The following is a 22,660-nucleotide window of genomic DNA, read 5'->3' on the forward strand; positions in this document are numbered from 1 at the left end:
CAACTCAACAAAACCCTAACAAAAACACTAAAAGTTGAGAACATAAACATTTTGTATACAATATATACATAGATTGATCTGTAGTTTCTCTAGTCAAATTAAACTCACATTTTCTCATGAAACATACAGTAAGATGCCACAGGGCAGATTTTCTCATTAAACAGATCAGGAGACTGAAAGTCAGTCAGATTTTAATTTCCTCTCTTGGTGAGCAGAGGACATCTTGTTGGTCTCCTTGTCCTTCCTATTTCTTTTGGCCTTTTTGTGTTTGTGTCTACTCTGACTGTCTCTGTCCTCACCACCGTCCCCCCTACTCCTGCTGCTGCTGCTGCTCCTGCCACTGCTGTTGAGGACATAGATGACAGTCACATAATAATTCTGTCGTCTTTCATTCTTTCAGTATGTGAGTGTGTGTGTGTCTGTTAGACCTGCATGATGATTTTTGCCATCCTTCGCTTTTGTCTCTATGCCTCCTCTCTTGGTGCCGTTCTTTTTCTCCACTGAATCTTTCAAAACTGTGGCGTTTGTGCCCTCGCTCCGTAGTGTCCCTGTGCCTCATTCGCTCCTCCCCACTGAAAAATACCATAGTGCAGTGTATTTTTTCCATTTGCTATTGATGAAACTGGAGGCCGTTTCTTTGGGAAATAATAGAAAGGGAAAATGAGCTCATGGCCCACAGGAATGAGACTGCTGGCCTTTTTTCCTCTTCTCCACTGGGAGAGAGATAAGTCAGAACTCAAGGGACCAAAACCTTAACCACAGCGCCTGCTGTTTGCCTGCCTGAGCTTTTGTAGCCTCCCCCCTGGCCTAGACTTTGAGTAACAAAGAGCCCAACACCAGTGTCACAGCATGCCCTTTACATTAAAGCCAAGCAGCCATGCTGCAGTATCCTCTAAGCTAAAAAAATCTATTATTCACTGTAGGACCTGCAGTCCTGTGAGACCATATGATTGATCAGTCAATACTTCACACCTTCTCTCCCCTCATATGACCTCTAAAAACACACACATGAAAAAACGTGTTCATGCAAAGGGGCACGGTTACAGTGGAATATGCTGATTTCACTACACCTGCACCTTTAACCACAGAGGAGGGAGTGCCTTAAGGACAGCCCAAGGGTGCCCCAAGATTGTTACAGTACATTTATAATAATGTTTCACCACATAAACGACATTAACTACATTTTATATTACATCTTCAAACATAAGTAAGTAACAAACACTGAAATTACCATGTTAAATTTGCATGTATGCCATAGCTAAGACTGGTGACAACAGCTCCGGAATGCCTCATCTGCTGGGAAAAACTGCTAAATGCAGCAGTGTTGCCAAGTAAGATCAAGAGGCATCTTGAAAAAACTCAAATGTAAACTAATTTTACTTTTGAACAGGACAAAAAAAAAAAAAAACATTTTTACCTATTAGCACACTTCATTTTTTATTTACTTTTAGTGTAAGTGGCACATGGGGGTGCCATGAATCAAAAAAAGTTTGGGAACCACTGGCATAGTGTCCCATTTCAGTAGCTGCCTCCTTTAAAGGATGCAGTCTATTACAGTGTAACCTTCAGAGGGTGTCTCTAGTAATCAGAGGCTGATTGGCTGCAACACTGTCTCCTTCCGAAATGAGATTCACCATAACATAATTACACGTTACCACTACTAGACTCACTTCATTATGTTTTAGTTAATCAGTTGTGTAAAATTTTCCACAGTTAGAACAAAACAAAAAGCTCAGTGACGGTGGCATTGTCGGCTCCACTCTGCCTGCTTCTACATAATGGGGATTATAGCTATCTACAGTAGCTAGTACAACTGGTTTCCTCAAAACCATAATCTAGATAATGTTACATCATGTCAATTGTGCTTACTTATTCAGGAGAAATGTTTCCTTTTCAAGAGCAACACCAGTGCTAGTTCTTGTTCTTGACCTTGTTTTATCCAAGGCAATTTGAGCCGTTAATGGTCTTTCCTATGCTGCTTGTCAATATACAGTACTACACAGCACACACAGCTTTGGGGGAGGTAATGCTGATTCAGATTGGATGGTCATAAAAAGTGGAAGGGGCTCCAGTTATAGAAGAGGAGTCTTCATGGCCCATTCAGAATACACTGAATACAGATATTGTAGATTAAAGAGAAAACCATACCGTCTGCCAAAGGGAAATCTGTAGTGTGTGTATAAATGTTTCTCTCTCTCACACACACTCCTTCACCTCAACACAAGACACCTTGGCATAGCTTGCAGCTGGCAGTTTTAAAATAATCAACCTGACCTTTAAGAATCATCACACTGAAGGCATTTCTCTCTGCCACTATAGATCTTGCTCAAAAAAGGCTGTAGGAAAAGTACAGATACAGCACTGCTCACACATGGCTGTAGTAATTATTACCATTCACTTGCTCAACACAGAAAAGAGAGAGAGCCTTTAGGGGCAGAGTTGTTGCAAGTACAAAGCTAAATATATTCAATATTTGGAGACAGCTCTTCTGTTAGCAGCTGGGATTAGGACCCAAGGCCCACATTTGTTCTTGCTCAAAGCCATTAGCTTTAACACAGAAACAACCACCTCACATAACACCAAGAACACAGTCAAATGGTTCCCAAGGAGACAGTGTTAGAAAGAGTAAATTATAGCTTGGAAGCCTAAGGATTTGTTTTCACATTTTATGTTTTTATTCGTTACTAGTGCCCAGGCCTGTCAGGGCAGGCAGTATCACAGATTTCATAAGATGCCTGAGCCTGCCGCGATGTAATTTTGTCCACTCCATCCCTGCAGTCATTTAACTGAGAAACCCAGATGATTCAGTGAGCCACACTGCGGATATGAAACACAATTTATGATTGACATAATTAACATGAAAGTAATATCCACAAAAATAAATAGCAGCTGCGAGTGAGGGGATAGAATGTGACGTCTAATGACTCATGGAGCAGGAGATGTTGTTATTTCAGCAACATTATGGTGGAGTCTTTGGTCGCCAAAAGAAACGCAACTGTGCCAGTGTGGCAGTAAGTTGGGGTCAGCAATAAGCCAGCTTTTCTGAAAAGGCAAGTGTTTCTTCTCTCAAAGATGATATAATAACCTTTTTTAAGACAAAAATGTAACCCATGCAACCTGTTTTGATTTCACTGTCTCTCCCTCTCTTCTCTCCTGTTTCTATGTTCTATTCTATTCTGTGATGATCATGCTGGATATTTACATATTATAGCCAATTAATAAATTCTACTAATGTAACCTTATTTGGTAACTCTGACACATCCCATGGTGCTATGTGTTAATCCCACTAAGAAAACATTTCAGGCACTCGCCTTATTTGTTTTTCTCTAAGTGTGGATCAGACTCCAAATGTATGTAAAATCTAAGGATTTATCATTATTTACTACTTTTGAAGACATGTGCAAACCCACAGTAGCAGTCAGCCTGTACCATGAAGCAAGTTCAACTTAGTCTGGCTCTCTTTGGGTTACCTGGATTCACCGAGCCTAACTTTTGTGATCCTGGATAACGAGTATAATGAGGCTGGTTATCAGCTGGCTCAGTTAACTGTTAACTTAAGCAGCTATGAGCACGTTTGTGTGAAAGAGGCAGAGTTGTTCATTATAAGCAGCATCATCACAACCATGAATTAAGTACTTAATATGAATTGAGATGAAACACTGATATGCATGAGAAAACTTAGTTTAAAGCGTCAGCAAAAAGTGATATTCAACAAGGTGAAATGTATACAATATAATCACATAACTAGAATAGAATATGAAGCTGTAGAAACCCTACAAATAATTTCCAAAATTAAAAGTAAGGCTAAGGATATATATATATATATATATACTATTATGAATATGTGATGCACATAAAAGAGTTAAAATGAATGTCAGACTGTTTCTGCTGCCATAGCAGAGAGGAGAGTAGAGGAGAGGAGAGAAGTAGTTAATGCCTTTTATTTCCAATAATCATCACAGTCATCTTATGTTATTCTGAGCTGGAGTGAAGTAAAGTGTAAAAGCATCGACACTGTCGGGAATCTTGTCAGAATGAAAGAAACTTTGCTCAATTAAAATGCAGCTATAATCGTCATTATCTATTTATAGTGTCGTGAACCATCCCTCCGTTTGTTAGAAGCTCTGTTTTAAAACCAGAGTGGAATGTCAGGATCCTGAAGGAATATTTTTTCCAGTGAGCTGATTGGTCAGTGGTCGAGCTGTTGGCAGGTTTTGATCTGATCCTTTGAAGTTGTACAGCATAAGTTACCATGGTGATCTACCCCGGTTAAAGTGAGCCATCTTCGTGATACTGGAAAAAACCCAAAGATAAAAACCTAAAGATAGCTGGCTAACCCACTAATCTCGCTTTGTGGTACAGGCCCTTGAAAAAGCAAATTAATTATCAGCCTGCAACTAACAAGTGTGGTGTCACCATGAAAACCAAGTGAGTGATCATAAAATAATTCAAAATGGATCCAAATATTTATATAAATAATTTAATTTTGTTGTATTCCTTGTTACAGCCGCCTGGGTTTGTAAGGAAGAACACTGCTGGTTAAGGAGAACTGTATTTTCTACCCCTACTCTGTTCTAATACAGCATTTTCCTTGTTTTCTTAGCAGATTGTTTGATTTGGCCAAATGGACCACCATTGAATTAGGTTATTGAGGGAATCGTGGTTGTGTAAAGACACCAGTGCCAATCAGTTTGCTCCAGACAGAACAAAGATACTATTTAGAAGCCAATGTTTCCGTAGGAGGGTGAGTGTAAAATCAAACAAAATTGGGGGCTAAGGTCAATTTAAACCCACAAAAAAAGAAGTGGAAACTGCAGCTGAGTGTGTGAGAAACAAACATGTTTTGTAAAAGATAACCAGTGCGCACTGCCTTTGGGAAGAGAGCTTTAACCCATACAAAGCAAGCGAGTCTTGCTGGCTGTTAGTGGCAAGGAAAAGAAGAAGCAAATGCAGAGGAATGTATGGCAGCAATGTATGTAAAGCTAAGACAGGAAGTGATGCTGTATATATTATAAAGAGTACGGTATAGACCTGCTCTATATGCAATGAGATAACTTCTGTTATGAAGTGGCGCTATATAAACAAAACTGAATTGAATTAAATATATAATAAATGAAGACAGACAGTAGCACTTAATGCAAGGGAAAGCATGCACTGTAGAAGGAACATTAAAATTGATTAGGTACAGACCCCGCGATTGGCTCTGGAAAGAAATGAGTTTCATGCATGAAGTTGAGTCAGAAAGACAGAAAGCATGTCACATTAAGGGCTAAATAAGTTGGGTAGGGGGCAAATAAAAACAGATGTAGGTGGAAGAATATACATGCCCCAAGACAGACCCTGAAGCCAGGATAAAAGTGGCATCAGGCACAAAAGCAGCTGAGGAAAAGACCCCTCTCTGTCTACAGTAGAAGGAAAGTGGCAATTTGAATCTTGCTATGCCTACTAAATCTAAAACAAAACCTGGAAGGTAGACAGAGCTGTTCCCCCAAATCACTAGGCTGCCATCAAAGTAGCACTGATGATTCCTTTTTCAAAACTACAGGCAACTTACTTATGAAACTTATGAAAATATAACTCTACAAATGTTTTCAGCTAACGAAGGAAATCACTCTATTGTGCCCTGATGCAAACTGAATGAGGTTGTTATTGTTGACAGGTGTATATTTGTTTTAAGGCTGTAAAATGTTATTGCCATGCTTTTGCTGTTCTGAATTAGCAATGCTCTAATTTGGTTTCAATGCATTGTATTACAGCTGCCTTTTTTCAATTATCAGTTCCTGTTCCATATTCGGAGTCAGCTAAACCCTTTGTTAACACTAAAAGTAGCCTTACAGCATTTCCTAATAAAGCTTTTAGTACAATTTAAATCAGGGAGACAATTTAAATTTCCTCATCACACTGGGACTTCTCCACACAATTATTATCCAGTGAACTTAATGCCTTACGTGTGCAATCTTTTCTGTCAACCAATTATCAAACTAGCTGAGGGTATTTAAATTAAATTTACGTTTCTTTGAACGTGTGAACCGATGCCATGTGTCTTGGACCAAGACAAAAAGTGGATATTGCATGTTGCCATCGTCTTGTGCAACTGTGTGCATATGTGCACATGAAAGAGATGATGACATGGTCTGAAGCAGTGCCAGCTGGAAAGACGAGCGCTACATTTATCATCCAGAGATGTGATTTGCAGTCAGTGCTGACCAAATGGCCAATCAGCTCCTCAGTCTGCACCTATTTGTAAAAGGTATAGGGTGTCTGAGGAAGGGCAAAAGACAGACACACACAGTATATCACTCACTGGATAAATGCATGGGTGAAAATGTGAGTGTTAAGCTCATGGAAACTATTAGTGGTGGTGGTAAATCAGAGGCATGCGGTCACAACCACAGCTGATAACCAGTAGCTGATGCCTAGAGGGCTGCCCTGCCACACTGCCTGTGTGTGACTCAGCACAGGACATGTGGGCTACCGAGCACAGCTCCTGCATCAGCAGCCCAAATGCACAATGTAGCACTCACACTGACCTCACCAATGAACAATAAGGGTGGCTCACAAACAAAGCTGTGGAAGGCTCCATCTGTTTCTCTCTCTTTCACACACACACACACACACACACACACACACACACACACACACACACACTACCCGCACACACACTAACAATGAATCCCTCTGGTTCCAGTCTAAAAATAGCTTAGAGCACAGTCATAAATCAATGTAGCAGAAAACACATAACCTGTACATATAAGCGTGTGTGTGACACGCGCAGTGTGAAGCTAGATCATGTGACCAGAATGTAGGGCAACATCAAACACATCAACAGAGCCAAGAGGTTGTGAGCAGCACACATTTAACTCTGGGCCTTTGTAACTGTGACATTAGAACAAATCTCTCGTGTGATTCCCCAAATCTCATGTGCATTCCCTGTGTGTCTGTCACCCACATGTGATTCACGTACTTTCTATCTTCTGCAGTTAGCCTACAGCTTCCCAAATGTCCCCATGTCCCACTTCCCTCATTTGACCCACAAGATTGTTCTGAGCTTTATATATAAACCTGCATCCAGTCATCTAACGCACAGAAACACTCCAGCAAAAGCTCACCACTTTAAGAAGTGCTGAAAAGCAGAATAGCATATGAGGATTTTTAAAGAGAGCACAGTACAGTATGAGATACTTCAGTTTGTCATTTTGGTTATTTTGCACTTATTTCCATGCAAGTTCATTAACAGTGAAGCTCCAACACTTGCTGACACAGGAACTCATTGTTATCAACAGCATTACAGCTTTTGCAACCACAGACACAGTCAAATTTCAGTTGTACTGCATGTATTTGTAGTCATAGTCTAATGCCTGAGTCCCAACTCCAGATCTGAGGCCAGTGTCTCAATCAAGACCAATGGCAGGAGTATCCTTGATACCGAACATGTACATGTTTTAGCGAGGAATGCTCTGTCACAGCGAAATGTCACACTCATCCTTTCATACAGTATCAGCCTTAGGTCAGCTGAGGAGTATGTGAGAAAGAGGGAAGATGTGCCTGTGTGTATTACAGTTGGCAGCTGCCTGAGTTGATTATAATTAAATAGACATCTGGCTACGGGTCAACACTGAGTGTGCAGAGAAAATGTAGGGCAGGATTTGGCTCACGCATGCATGTGAGCATGAGTGTTTGAGTACATACGGCAACACTCAGGCTGTCAGACTGTAGGGTAGTGGGGCACTATGTGAAATTTGAAGTGGAAATCAGATTGGCTCTTATCATCCGGGAGCCACAGGGAGGGAGGACTCAAGCTCCATGCAGAGGAGTGAACACTCAATTATTTCCTGGCAGTAGCTGGCAAATACAGAGTTATTCCCTCATCTAGACTGCACCCTGGCCCATCACACTGCACCAGAACAAACATTTTTTTAAAAACCTAGTTCTGCATATGCTGGCAATAATTTCTCCTGGCCTTGCAATAGTCTTGATTTCTGTCACAATAGTCTTTTGCAATAGTGTGCATTTCTTCACAATAGCTGTGCATTTTCTCACAACAGTCATAGCTGGTTATATTATAGCTATCAGCTGGAGATATGAGAGAGGAACTAACTCAGAGCACAATCCCAGCTGCAACTTTCCCCCCTCTGCAACAATGGACACTAAAAATATACTCTGACTTTACAGTGCCTCACAAAACCAACATGGGGCTACATATTAAGCTACAGACCAAGTTAAAAGTCACTCTGGGAACTATACAATTAGTACAACGCAACACAAAAGCCAACATTTTTCCCTGTCCACGTCTTCAGAGCTTTGGTTCTCTGCCACTTGAGGCACTCAGTGTAACACAGGCTCCTACAGAAACTGCCATCACATGCTACTATATAGTCATGCTGAAATTCTACCCAACACTGATGCCAACACCATAGTCTGCATTCATCTCCTGTGTCACCTGGCAAACAGACTGCTTCACAGAACTACACTCGTCCTCGTTCTTTGTTCTGTTTTTGTCAGAGAGAGAGAGAGAGACTGCGAACGCACACATTTTGAAGGAGCCCAAAACAGACTGGATATCTGGACCAGAACCAATATACTGTGTTGCCCAATCCAGAAGGCCACAGCTGCTCAGCAGACATTTGCATTTATCCACTACAGAGGGTGCACTGTGTCTTGTGTGTGATCAACATGATACACAAAAGGGAAACAGACATATATTAAAGTAATCTAGGATAATTTGATTATGAATATTTATAACTTCAAGTCACCTGTTGTGTGAAGAGGAACAGCTCTCCCTGTCCCTTTCTCTGCCTCTTTGACTGTCTTTACCATGCCCATGCTCTCTGGATCTGTCTCTGTCCTTGACACACTTTTCCTGCCATATGTAGCATTCCCAGGCTTTGGCAGTGTCAATCACTCCAGCGCTGGAGGCTATACTCCTTGGGATTAAGGATGACACACCTAAGAGAAAGAACAGAACCAAGCCAGACAGCTGACTGGAGAGGACCATAAACAGCAGCAGCTGGCAACTGCAGTAGTATTCATTTACTCATTTTATAAACTAAGCATTTACCAAGTCGCTGTATTTAGAGCAGCACCTGTCACTCCTTTACAGTATGTCATTTTCTGTTGATGTTCCTCAAAAACAATTCTTATGTATGATTAATGTAACTGCTAAAGGCAACACTTACAACAGTAACATTCTTTGAAAAAGCATATTTAGGACATACACTTACTACAAGTTGAAACAGAATATATAGGGCAGGTACTAAAAGTGTTTTCTATTGAAAACCAAAGAAAGTACATAAAACGATGTGCTGAAAACAATCAGAGCAAACCTTCAAAAGGCTGTAAATGTACATTAATCTGTATAAAAGACCTGTAGGTTTCCAGGGCCAAATCACGTATTGTCATTGTCCTGATAGAAATATCTCAGTATTCAAAAACAGTTGAGAGCATGAAGTGAAGAAGAGAAGCAACACTCATCTTTGATCTTGGTTGATAGGTTGTACGTAAAATCATCATGGCATAATGTGTGCAGTACTGAAGTCATGAAATATTATGCATTCTATACTTTTACAGAAGTAGAGATGTACCTGATGAAGTTGAGGGGTCATCTAAGCCTTTAAAGTGTCCACTGAAAATGAAAAGAAAAAGTGAACATATTGTCAAGTCACACATAAAATCTCTACATAACTTCACACCCTAGTTTGTAACATACAAGTTTTGTTGAAAAAATGTTTGAGAGCTGTCTGTTCTATTTGTGGTGACATCTGAAGTCAATATTTGAATATTTGATAGTATTTTTTAAGCTCCTTGCTACATCTATTCCTGGCAGACTTGTATTGTTAGATATCATTCAAGTTGATATAATACTTAAGGTAATTCATTCTAAAATTGCAAAAAGAAGCGAAAGAGTGAGCAAACAAATTCACAGATGAATCAATAAATGAAGAAAAAAAACAAGTGGACAGGCCTGAAACATGATCAAAGCACTTTTCTAAATGCACAGCTGTGTTTTCCAAGTGTTTGAAGTGACTGGCTCATTGTCAAGGCGCAATGTGTGCTCGCCAACCCATGAGGAACGGATGGAGGGCATATTACTGCTACTATCTGGATCTTCTGCCCGTCCGCGTGGCCTGGACCCACACCCGCTTCCAATTGAAAACTTCCGAATGTGCTGAAGGTATGTATGAAGCTCATCCAATGGAACTGCTTCCCACCAGGTGTGAGTCCAAACACACTGCACTATAAATCCCGTAGTAAGCAGGTCCATCATTCCCTGTGCTACATCAGCACTGCCCTGGCCAGTTTTCTCTCTCTGAAATTTTTATTCTGGTGTAGCAGAGACATAGAGAGGCTTGTTTGTGAATGGAGACAGAATGAGTGAATGGAAGAGTGAGTCTGGCAGAGTGAGCATGTGGCTGCTGGCAGGGCCCTAACAGGGGGATAATAACTGTATGCGTAATGGTTCATCAAAGCACTCTGCACCTCTCACTTTGTGGCCTCTGTGTTTAATCAACATAAACACTGATGATTTTAACGTCATCTAAAAAGCAACACGAGTTCCTTTAATGGTCAATGATATATCTTATGGTTGCCCTGATGATGCATCACAGGAGAAAAAAAGTATAGATATGAGATGCAAAATCAAGGGTGTGGCTAACATGTAACGTTTTTTTAGGCAGTATCATTATCCATATTGTTCTATTGATCTAGATGTTACTACTCTCTATTTTATAAGGCTATGTTACTGAAAAATATATAATTGGCTTCCATATACTTAATTTGGACCATTTCAAGCAAATATAACCCTGCAAAAGCAATAAAACCATAAGATTTAAAACAAAGAACACAACCAAATAAATCAAATCACGTAGCTGGAAGAGAGTTATTAAAATCAGCTCAAGCTGAATTTCAATATGTTTCAGGTTTGTCGTTGTTTCCAACATTGTATTGCAATATTAGATTGTTGAGTGAATGTGTGTTTTGGCATTGTTTTAGTTATTCTGCTATTTTTTTCTGCAAAGACATGTTTGACTTTAAACATATGAGAGGCTTACTATTAGCTTGTATGTTGTTAGCATCCAGATTAAGCCACTTTTCAATAGTTGTATGATAACTGATCCATCCTCCTCTTATGTGTCTGGAGCTTGTCACCTAACCAGTTACATTGTGTAAAACTAATCCATCACAAAAAGTGGTTAACTGTTCCAAATGTTGGGTTTTGATTAAACAGCATGCTAACATCTAGTATTTTATCTGGTTGGACTTGTTCAGCAGTACCTTTCCCAGTGATGATTGTGCTCAGTTTTTTCATTCAATAAATACATTAGATTTAGATTTAGACTGAATGTGAGAAAGACTGAAAACCATGAATGTTCAGCAGTGGCATGATACTACTAATCTCCCTATAAACGCATATCATTGGGAAATTAAATATTAAACTAAATAAAAGTTAAATAAACTAAATATGGACATTGGGAGCCCTATGGGCCCTTGGCCCTCCACACTGCATGGGAAGCCAGGGCCCAGATCATGCCAGAAATACCTGCTGTTCCTAATATCCACAAGGGAAAGGCTGAGCACCAACAGTGAGGCAAGGACTATCTGTGTAGACGCGGCGTGTCTGTTGTGATGTGTGTGTTGGAGAAAAGTTAAAAAGGAAATGGTTCATAAAGCATACGGGAGATGGCTGGCAGAGTTCATAGGAACATTAAGTCCCTGAAGGATGTGAGGATTTGGCAGATGGACTGAGATGTGAGAAAAACCATCTTTTAGGACAGAGTACAGAGTGAATTCAGGCACACGTAGACATAGCAAATTAGGAGAATGGGAAAAAGTAGGATTGAGAAAAGAGAAAAAAGATGAAGGGACAGGAAGCTAGAGAGACAGACAAACAGAGAGATGGAATGAGACAGGCTGGATACAGACAACATCCAAGGGAAACAATCTCAGTAGCAAACAAAACTGGAGTGGAGCTACATTTAGGGCCCTGTAAGAAAATGCAGGAGAGCCTGGGGTACAACGTGGCCCACTTGTGATCTAAGTAGTGTAAAATATAGCTGAAATGTGGGAGTTTGCAGACAGGTTGTGACATAGATCGGAAGAGGGGAGTGGGGGATGCCTTGGATACTGATAAACAGGCACAAACAAGGTTGCTGTCTTGCTTTCTACCTTATTTGGCCATTAGTTCAGCTGTAAGATCAGCAACAGAGCACAGTGTACAGTGATAAAACTGTTCCAACTCATATGGGTTGTCCTTTGGTGTCAAAAAAGAGCCACTAGGTCTGCCTCAGAAATTAGGAAACTGCTTCCAACAGCAATTATTTTGTTTTAAATTATCAGCACTAATACACCTTTTCATAATGAGCTCTTGTCCAGTCTGTGAGTAATGTTTTTCTTCTCTTCTTCCCACATTTTTGCTGAATTTGTTACTTACCTGTGCCTGCACCTGAGTCAAACCTCCCTGAACAGAGATCAGTGTACTGTTTCCCTGACACTATCTCCATCCCAGCTGCGGTTTCTCCTGCTGCTACACTGCAGCCACTACATATCTCTGTGGTACCACAGACACACACACACACACACACACACACACACACACACACACACACACACACACACACACAATGACAAATTCATGGACTCACCTGTCCAAAGTAGCAAGGGAGGAGAGAGGAGGGGGTCCTGGTCGGTAAAGGAAAGCTGCGTGGAAGAGAAGACAAGGCCATGACTATTGAGTCAAGCTCTTGGCAGTGACCAGGTTTACATTTGATTTTATATGAAATATCTATAATTTCAAATAATGTGACTACAACCTTAAAAAAAAATGGAAATGTGATGAAAGAGCTGAGATAACCACTTCATGCTCTTCAAAAAGAGACCATTAATCCAGATGAATTTGTGTCTTCAATCTTTTTTTAATCTTGTTTTAGAGAAATTGTCAGACAACTACTATGTAAACACCAGGAGTGTTATGGGATGGACAAGCTGTTGTGACAGCTATAGCCAGATTCTCTACTTTGCCTTAGCAGGGTCAAGCTCTGTTGTCTGTGTTGGGCATGCTCTGAGACACGTCGCCAGAGTAAACACCCTTTTTAAGTTTGCTAGTACTACAATGAAAGTACAATAATGCAATGTATACCTCATTGCAATGTTTTTCCCCTGGTTTTCTCCCCAATTTGGAATGTCCAATTCCAACCTGGCCTTACGCATTTAGAAAATATGTTGCATACTCCTAAATGCAAAAGGTTTCAAAACACTAAGGTTTTAATCATTTGCCTTTCACTTAAACTTTGTGAGGACCTAAAACGTCCAAACTAAATGCATTTCGGAATGACAGCCATTAGAGTAAAACACAATTAACATGAGACATAACAGATAAAAGCCACTACAGCAAACTACTACTAGTAGCCACGACTAGCAAAAGTCCAACACAGAGCAAATATTTCAGTTGGATGTTTGTGGATATATTTGGAAGGCATGTTGCGTGTGGGAAGAGTAATGTGTCAGCATTAAAAAGTGGAAAACAGGAACACAAACCACAAATTCAAAAACATCCCCCATTACCAACAACATAACATAATAATTTATGGTGCTACTCCTTTTAAAGTAGAGAAAATAGATCAGGCTCAAAATGTCACAGCAACAAAATGTGGCAAGTCCTGCTTGCCTTTTCCTCCATCAATAAACGCGTGGGTGCACAGTTAATGGTCCTACTTGTTATAATGCTCAAAGTTTACGTGAGCAAGCAACACAATCAGTTCTAAATCACACACTTGGGCTGCCCTGAGTACACATTCACATGCGTGCACACACATACACACACATATAGAGATTCCTTTGAAGAACCAAGGCAAAAATACACATTCACATCTGGATACCATCCCTTTCTGTCTTCCATAAAGACCCCTAACGTGAGAGTGGCTCAGAGCAGTTTTTAACAACATAAAGAACACAAAAAATGGTTGAAACAAGAGGAAGAATAATAAGAGCTGTTAGAAGTTCAAGCTTGAATTGGAAAAAAGAGCACAGGGCTCCCCTGCTTTGTAAGTGAAATGTAGAACATCTTCCTTCCTTTTCAAATAGAAGTCCCACACAGTTGAGAGGGCCTGAACTGCTCACTATGGGAGACAGACCCAGCAAGGCCTTTGATACCTCAGACACCTGGACACCCAAGGGAAGACACACACGCATACACACATAAACTTCGAACAGTCTGAGAAAGAAAGGCCTGGAGTGTAGTGCTGAGGGACGACTTCAGACAAACGAACCAAAACTCAATGGTGTGATTCATCAGAAACATGGAGTGTCCTGCATGCAAACAAATACCCGAGATAAGGATTCATTACAACAAACAGATTAAGTCATTGCATGAGACAACACACACAAGAGTTTATAAAATCAATTACTGTGTAGAAAATACTAGAAGTATGTATTAAATAAATGATTAAAACTGGATCATGGACAATTATGCTCAAGAAATGCTGTGTTGTGCGTATTGCATACACAAACAGACACACATGCTCTCACAGTAAACACCAGCTCGTCCACACACATGCCATCAATGTTAGCGTGAGTGAGTAATTGTTTCTACCTGTGGGGATCTCAAGTGAGTGTTTGATGAGGGCTGGAGTTCCATGCTTGGCAGCATATGAGAGAGCTAATGGCTGAGGGCTAATTGCCGCCGATTGTGCTTGCGTGGCTTTCTCTCTCATGCTAATGTTTCACAGAGCTACAGGCTGGAGGGTTTTAGATGGGAGTTGATATTTCACATTGAACCACATGCTGCCGTCTGCACTACAGCAGAGGTCTGAGTTTTCTTTGCTTAGGTAAAGGCTACGGTCTCCCGCACTCTCAGACACAGCAATCTGCATGGACAGATGTGCACAATTCCTCTTGCAATGACAGTGTCCTGTCATTAAAGGGCATAGCCATTAGTTGCTGGTAAAACGTTTCCTTAAAAAAAAGCTGCCTTTCTCAACTCTAAACCTCAAAATGAATACTGGGTGGGACTCTTGATGTAATCAATCAAAAAAAAAGGAATTGCTGCACTTTTGTTTTCTTGGAAATGATTACAAAGCCAGGAACTTAAACGCAATTGTTTTTTTAAATTGTGTTCTAAATCTTATTGGTATTTTAACATAACATGTTACATAACTGCTGATATTCCTCGTTTCGATTCAAATGATCTCTTCAATGATAAGAGCTATAGAGGTCAGTAGTTCTCATCAATAACCCTGATCTGAGGGCATCCGGTAATGGTATGGTCAGTTCAGAAAAAACTGCACATCTGCTCAGCTATGATCATTAGTCAGTGTGTCAGTGCCAAATGGAAGGACACTCACATACAAGCTGTGTTGCTACACTGACAGTAGTGACCCACTAACCGGCTGTAGAAAGCATTAGCTGCAGCGCAGAGCAGCAGACAGCCTCACCTTGGCTGTGCACTGTGTTGCACTGACAAATGACACAAGAGCAACCCTGCAATGACACAGTTCCACTCCAAAATCTGCACCTATCAAACACACTTGGCATCCAATGTGACCTGAATGAAAAACAACAAAAAAATTTAAGAAAAACAAACCAACCACTTCTTTCCCTCTGCCCTATTCCCTACGGTCGGTCTGTTCAGCACATTTCTCATGCCACAAATTGCTGGCCCAGCACTTTTTACCAGGGGCTATTTTTATCATGTTACACATTTGCATCACAAAAGGAGGTAAGGGCTATAACTTAAAGAAAGGGGAGTGGCCTAGATAAAGGCTACACAAATACACTTCAAAGCTGGTGTTGACTGTTCAAAGCTGCAGTCGGCAGGATGTTTGAGATTCTGGTTGTATTAGCAGCTCTGGCAGGGGTTCACCAGGCAGTACGGGGCTCACAGGGGGTGTGTGAGGGGTAAGAAGGGGGCCTAAACCGGCGCATCTATTTTGGAACCTTTGAAGATGAAGATATGGCATGTGCTCAGCTGTGTGCTTAGGCCAGGGAGCCTTCCTGGATTTCTATCTGATTCACTACAAAGACCAAGAGGAAGTCTAAAGACTGACAACACCTGGATGGCACTACAAACACCTGCCTGCGGGAAGACATATATCCACACAATGTCTTAAAACGCATGTGTTCACACACACACACACACACACACACACACTCACCAGTGTTCAGCTCTGTCCTTCAACTCCACAGGATTATTTATTATGACACGTGTTGCAGCTTCACAAACACACACATGGTCAGATTGCCATTAGTCATTTGTGCAGCTGCATGATGTGTGATGTGGCCCACCGGGGTTCTAATGGGGCCCTTTCCATTTGAAATCCCCATATACCACTTAAATCTACTCCCCCATCTTCTTAAAAGACAACTCATCTGTTCATAATCATAGCACTGGATGAAAAAGGGCAATATGCAAGGATATTTGCCTATTGAGTCTATGGATATTGTGAATGAGCATGTATATAAATAAGTGTGTTGCTTTTTTCCAGTGGCAGGGTGACTTACGTGGTGGAGGGGTAAATGCAAAGAGAGAACTGATGTTGATGGATGGAGGGGGCAGATGATAAGAAGTAATTCTATCCTTCTCAGGGGACATCTCAGTAACCACCTGCAATGTAAACATACAGTAAGTATTAATAGCTTCAGTAACTGTAGCTTTGTCTCTCTCTCTCTCACACACACACACACATACACACATACGCACACACCACCTGAGTATTGTTTCCTTCATCACTGAGACACTGGCGCCCTTCCACTCCGCCGCTGGATCCAGGTTGTCCTCCAGTCACATCAATGGTAACACTTGACTGTCTGTTGATCAGGTCATATGAAAAACAGTCTACAGCTACATCACATCACATCCATGTAATATTTTGATACAGTGCCAAAAAATGGCAGGTGAGCCTTTCATAAGTCATTTTTAAGTAATTTTAAGTCATTTTTCACGTTCACCTTAAACAATGCCTACATGTGGTTTTGATGTGCACTTATATAACAATTTTAAAAACAGGACATTACTTTATCCTAATCTCACTCGCCATGTCCCTACTACAACCCCCTGCAGGTCCATTAACGCATTAAACCTCCTTATCTGGGTCATCTCGCCTTCTTCACAAAACAGCCCTTTACAGTCCTAAACCCCCCACCCCCACCCCCATCGAGCATGCACACACACACACACACAGATGGGACACTAACCTCTTTCCGTCACTAGGACTTAATCAACAGTAGAGAAAAACATACAGAAAAAAGGAATAACAACTACATCTAATGGCAACTCAATAGGGAAGTTCTTGTAGCTCCCTAATGTCCCTTCTGCTTGCTTCAGCTTTGAAATACACACCAAATACATTTTTTAAGATTTGTAGAAAGAGAAAACACAATTTCTTTTACATTCTGAAACATTAATTTAACATTTTAAATAGGGGGACAATTGTGACTGAATCTCACTTCACGTCCCAGAGGACAGCTATACTGCATGGTAGACAGCACCAGTGGAGAACATCACACACAGATCAACAAATACAGCAAGTGCTTCCTTAAGAAAGCATCACATTTTCAGACGGCTGCTGTATCAAAGCCTCATTGAACACATCATCCACTACATAACAAAGTGTGTGTATTTGACTCTGACATGCTACAGTTTGACTTCCTGGTTCCTCTCTGGTCCAGCTCTGTCACTGAGAAACAGAGAGATGCATGACGCCACACAGAGCTCAGATCCACATGACCTCCCCTGAGGGGCAACCTTGCCAACGGAGGGGAACATCATCAGGAGACAAATCTTTAATTAAGTGGCCAGTCCTGCCAGTCAGCATGCTTTACAACCATTGAACTAAATGGGAGGGAGTTAGGGAAAAGATGACGTTGTGTAAGGGAAAAAGCACTCAAAGGCATACAGCACCTGGTCTATAAATAGAAGCAAAATGCATGCTGTGACTGGATGCTATTTACTAACATGACAAGCATCTGCTGCTCATGAGTATATACATAAATGATGGGAGACTGTCACTGGGCTGTAAGCCCAGTCTTACAGCCTTGTCTCCCATAGGCTTCAGCCAGCTCTGGAGCTCAAAACTTCCCCTTAAAAGCTTCACATTAATGTGAAGAGGACAGTGCGCACGGCACCGAAGGAACAGAGCAATTTCACAACACAAAGCTGACCCATTTAATTTAGACAAGTTTTTTTTCTATTACCATATTACTCTTATTTTTCTGATACACATTAAAACATTGTGTGATTATTCCAATGTGTGTAAATGAATTTAATCCGCTAGTTGCACTGAGGAAGCATTAGGATCTTTTAATTAAGAACAAGTAGCAATGCAATAATGTAGAAATACTCACTTTCAAGTAAAAGTTCTGCATTCAGATTGTTTACTTCGAAGAAGTACAGAAGAAGAAGTACAGAAGTATACAGAAGTGTTATATTGTATACATGTGAGCAGTATTTTCATGTTGCAGCTGGTCATGGTGATATTAATTCTAATCATATTATGTAGCTGATTATAACTAGTAACTAATGCTAATAATTGTAGTGGACTAAAAAGTGCAATATTTTCCTCTGTAATGTAGTAGAGTAGAAGTATAAAGTAGCATTAAATGTAGATACTCAAGTAAAGTACAAGTATGTCATAAGTGTACTTAAGTACTTGAGTAAATGTACTTATTTACCACTGAGTGCAAAGTGGTGGAAAGTAATTATTTGGTAATTGGTAATTATTTGGACAAATCACATCATAGTACTCTGTGAGTGTCTACATACCTTCTATGAAATTTCACTTCAGTCTTAAACAGATGATCATTAGTCTCTGTTTACCTCAACACTTTGGGATCCCTTGCCAGTACAACCCTAATATGCTGAGCCCATCTTAGGATCACAGAAAACAGATGGCACCAGCCTGATAGCTGTTGTGTCACAAACAAACAGAAACAACCAGCTGCCAGCTTCTCCAGGCTCTGAGCTCGGAGTTACAGCAAGGAATGGGATAAGGGGTGGAGCACTGAGGACATAGACAATGACAGTAGGTAGAGAAGACATGTTACCAACCTGGAAGCTAGTATAGATGAGTTGCCTAAGGAAGGATAAGCAGAACAAGACTCTTTTTCTTCATGTCTAGCATGCTCCTTCTGGACCTGAATGGAATAACAACAATTTCACACTATTCAATCTATTCATTATTAATTTCTAGTTCAAATTAAACCAAGAGCAATAGTATCTGTTATGATTCATGTTTTCAGATTATGTTCTCCCTTTTGAGTTCAAAAAAGCAGACTGTTGATGCAATCACATCAGAAATAGCTTGTCTTACCATGATTTTAGTGTATAGTTTTCTATTAGCTGCACGGCGTTTTGACTGTTTCTTACAGTAGGTGATCCAGCTTTCTTCATCAAAACCATAGTTAAAGTAATCTGAGATGTCAGCACCTAAAAGCAAAACACAACATAGTAATGAAGTCTGCATATAATTACTGATACACAGTTGCACTGAATGAGTTCACATAGAGAGAATCACCATGGAGAGAATCACCTACGTCTACAGGCTCAAAGACCACTACTTACCAGCTTTCCTCCATGGCTTTTCCGCTGCATTCGCCTTCACTACTGGGATTCCCGGGATATTGTCCAATGCATCCATGTCTAGTCCCTTTGTATTACCAACTGTAAAACATTTGACTGAATTCAAGGTGTCTGAAACAGAAACCTCACAATCGTGACAGGCATATTTGCCAGGGACTTTAATGTAGAAGACTGTCATTTATTCATTTTTAATAAGGCCTTGGGATATTCTTTTTAGCATAAATACATCATTAAACTGAGCTGATGTGCAGTAATGAAGCCAATACTCTCAGTGAAGAGGTCAACTAATGATGAAGGTGTTAGGAATGCGTTAAAGTCCACTTTTTAAGGTCAAATATTCCCTGGGTCATCTGAACAGTTAACTTGCTATTTCATGAAAGATCTACATTGCAATTAGAATGTATTATGAAGTATGTAAAGTATGTTTCTTGGCTTTTTTTAACAGTAGGAAAAGCATGAACTGCATTTTTGGAGGCTGAATGCTTATCAGTTTTTTGTTTAATGACTTACAAAAAAAATATGAAGACGTTCCTGGTCTTTCTGTTTTTGTGCTCATGTTGTGTTATGTGATGTCTTGTTTTCTGAGCCATAAATAAAAGATGTGCCTGAGCACCTACTTACCAACTGCATGTGTCCTCCTTTCAGCATTAATTTTCAGATGCACAGGTGTGTGCCCAGAGCTGCAAGAAAACAAGAGGCATGTACATTATCAGTTATCTCCATCATCATGACATTAACTTGAACACTGAGAATTACTGCTGTCTGGGTTGAGTGCTGATAACCTAATTTCAAATGGCACCTCCATATACAAGACTAATATTTCACACAAAAAAAGAATGAAAATATCTCAAAGCTACATTTTGACAGAAGTGGGTTCTTGACAAATAATGTACATTAATATTATGCCCAACAGGCAAACAAACACAATAAAAGTCTGAAAAATTCAACATTATTTTGTCAGAAGATGGATAGTAAACAGTTACACTCTCATATGCATGGCTGCATGGTTACACAAAAATCATTATATTCATCAGCACTGTCATTGTCACTGTCTGCATCATCTTGGACAGCTTTCCAATTGCCCCCTAAAACTAAAGAAATACATGATAGTAATAATAATATCCACTTGCATGTTAAAACACACAAGTTTATTTGGCAGGTGCTGTGACAAAAAGACAAAATAATGTACATAGTAGATTATAATTGATAATCCATAATAACTGGATGAGTGTGCTTCACTCAGCCTACTCTTGTCAAGACCAATCAAGTGCCCATATTCACAGATTCTTTAGAGAATGATATTACGTTATTATAAAAAAATATCAATTCCACAGCCAGTTACTGCATGGTACAAAGGCAAACATGATAAAGCCATCTGGAAAGAGATGACTTATGTTTAGTTAGAAAACACCAATCACAAATAAATTTAATCTTAGCTTTTCAAACACCTGTTCAAGCTTTGTTCGGATTCTTGAGGTGGGTCAATCTGAAGTGAACTGAAAACAAAGACACATGACTGTTATCCTTTGAATAGTTTACACGTTCAATTTAAGTCACAAATGCAAAAAAGACTAAACTCACAACCAAAAAAACAAGACTGTTGCCGAAGCTTTGGTGTATGTTACACTAACTTACTGTAATTGGCAGGTTCTGCTACATTTACTCTGAGGCAAAGAGGCTGGAGAATGCAGACCTCAGACATCGTCAGTTCTCCAGTTGTGTGATTGCTTACTTCCACATTTCCCAGCTCACAAATAAACACTGCCCGCCTGGCAGCAGATTTAATGAGCATCAAAATACTTCTTAATGTTCCACATGACTGGCTGCACATTTTAGGAAGCACACACGGTGCCATCACACACGTATTGTGCAACTATAATGATCACTGTTATTATTGTACTGTGAAAAGTGTATTATATCTGAATGCTTCATTACTGTAATGCAGTCGGTTCTAATTGGAAATGAGCATGCCAGCCCAGTTCACTCTGAATGTTCACCGCTCACTGGCACTAATGGCCTGTCTAACCTGTGTGTTTTGAACTTGGAGAGGTACTGGAGAATTAAGTGAGCAAGGTAAAATAACTGTAATAACAGTCTCATATGCTGTATCACATCATCATTTTCTCATGGTTATGGGAAGCCAAATAGTGTTTTTATTCAAATGTATCGTTATGGTTATAACATTACTTTTAAAAGGTATTTATATTAAAAGTGAAAGGTTTACTACCATGGTAACAAATACAGTGGGGTCATATGCCTAAGTATGACACACAGTATACATACCTGGATGGTATTTGACCCTTCTCCTTTTCCTCCTTGTCATCTATGGCGTTCATGTCATAAATCACTGAAACATACGTACACACGATAAACTTAAGTCAACGTTAATGGCCTAACGTTAATTCAGTATTCAGTATAGTGTGTTACATTCACTGGGACACCTGTGCCAACTATAACGGCTTTCAGCTATGATTTCTCTAGTTAATCATAATATTATTTGTGTCGAAAATGGAGAGAACAAACAATAGCTAAGCGGTTGGTCTGTTAAAACTTACATTGATACATTTTTTCCTCGTCTTCATCTTCTACAACTTTGGAGTCCGACTCAGGTGAAGACATTTTAATATAGAAAATGTAGTTTTAAACAAATACACAACAGAACTCAAAAATTTAGCTAGTTATAAGCGTCGTGGAAAACGGGAATTTCGGATAATTTGATAGTGTGGTCCTGTGGTCAGTGGCAGTAAAACTGACAGTTCAAGGCGTTTCTATGGAGACAAGAAGTGACAGCTCACGTCGCATGAATTGTCATTGGGCAGAAACCGTCTCGAGCTGGGTTGACCAACCGCAATTAGCTTAGCTTAACCGCTGATATCAAAGATATTTTTTAACATGTTTTTAAGAATTTAGCCTACGCTTTGGATTAATTTTTTTTCCTTTTCAGCCTTTTAAATGTTGTTTCTAATAATGGGAGCGCATCCTAAAGACTCGGTAATAATCATAGACTGTACATAAAAAGCTAATAATATTAGTTCAATTCCGCAAATTCATAGATAACTCTGTAACATTAACACTTCATCAGCACCCCTCGTA

At 40.0% G+C, this 22,660-nt stretch overlaps 1 protein-coding gene across 4 annotated transcripts; it reads right to left on the reverse strand.

Moving 5' to 3' along the window:
• Positions 1-174: 174 nt before the first annotated feature.
• fip1l1a (FIP1 like 1a (S. cerevisiae)) lies at positions 175-22,645 on the reverse strand. Of its 4 annotated transcripts, none has more exons than XM_044199063.1 (14): positions 22,123-22,645; positions 21,851-21,914; positions 21,016-21,063; positions 20,189-20,247; positions 19,550-19,648; positions 19,355-19,414; positions 19,037-19,061; positions 16,698-16,797; positions 16,492-16,594; positions 12,639-12,693; positions 9,582-9,622; positions 8,754-8,946; positions 429-572; positions 175-343 (listed from the first exon to the last, which is right to left on the reverse strand). In XM_044199063.1, the coding sequence occupies exons 1-14, from the start codon at positions 22,184-22,186 to the stop codon at positions 181-183; spliced, it is 1,218 nt and encodes a 405-aa protein (XP_044054998.1). In that variant the 5' UTR covers positions 22,187-22,645; the 3' UTR covers positions 175-180. The 4 variants fall into 4 exon arrangements, with proteins under 4 accessions (XP_044054998.1, XP_044054996.1, XP_044054997.1 ...); XM_044199061.1 differs by having other exon boundaries at positions 19,037-19,122; positions 19,299-19,414; XM_044199062.1 differs by lacking the exon at positions 21,016-21,063 and having other exon boundaries at positions 19,037-19,122; positions 19,299-19,414.
• Between the last annotated feature and the right edge of the window lie 15 nt (positions 22,646-22,660).

The sequence above is a fragment of the Siniperca chuatsi genome, linkage group LG6 (assembly GCF_020085105.1).
Source record: "Siniperca chuatsi isolate FFG_IHB_CAS linkage group LG6, ASM2008510v1, whole genome shotgun sequence".
NCBI lineage: Eukaryota > Metazoa > Chordata > Actinopteri > Centrarchiformes > Sinipercidae > Siniperca > Siniperca chuatsi.

Excerpts from the sequence above, each read along its gene's own strand:
- fip1l1a (XM_044199061.1), bottom strand. The coding sequence starts at position 22,186 with ATGTCTTCACCTGAGTCGGACTCCAAAGTTGTAGAAGATGAAGACGAG. Across the intron at positions 16,798-19,036 it reads TCATCTATACTAGCTTCCAG|ACAGTCAAGTGTTACCATTG; the intron begins GTTGGTAACATG and ends CCTGATCAACAG. Across the intron at positions 16,595-16,697 it reads ATGAAGGAAACAATACTCAG|GTGGTTACTGAGATGTCCCC; the intron begins GTGGTGTGTGCG and ends TTTACATTGCAG.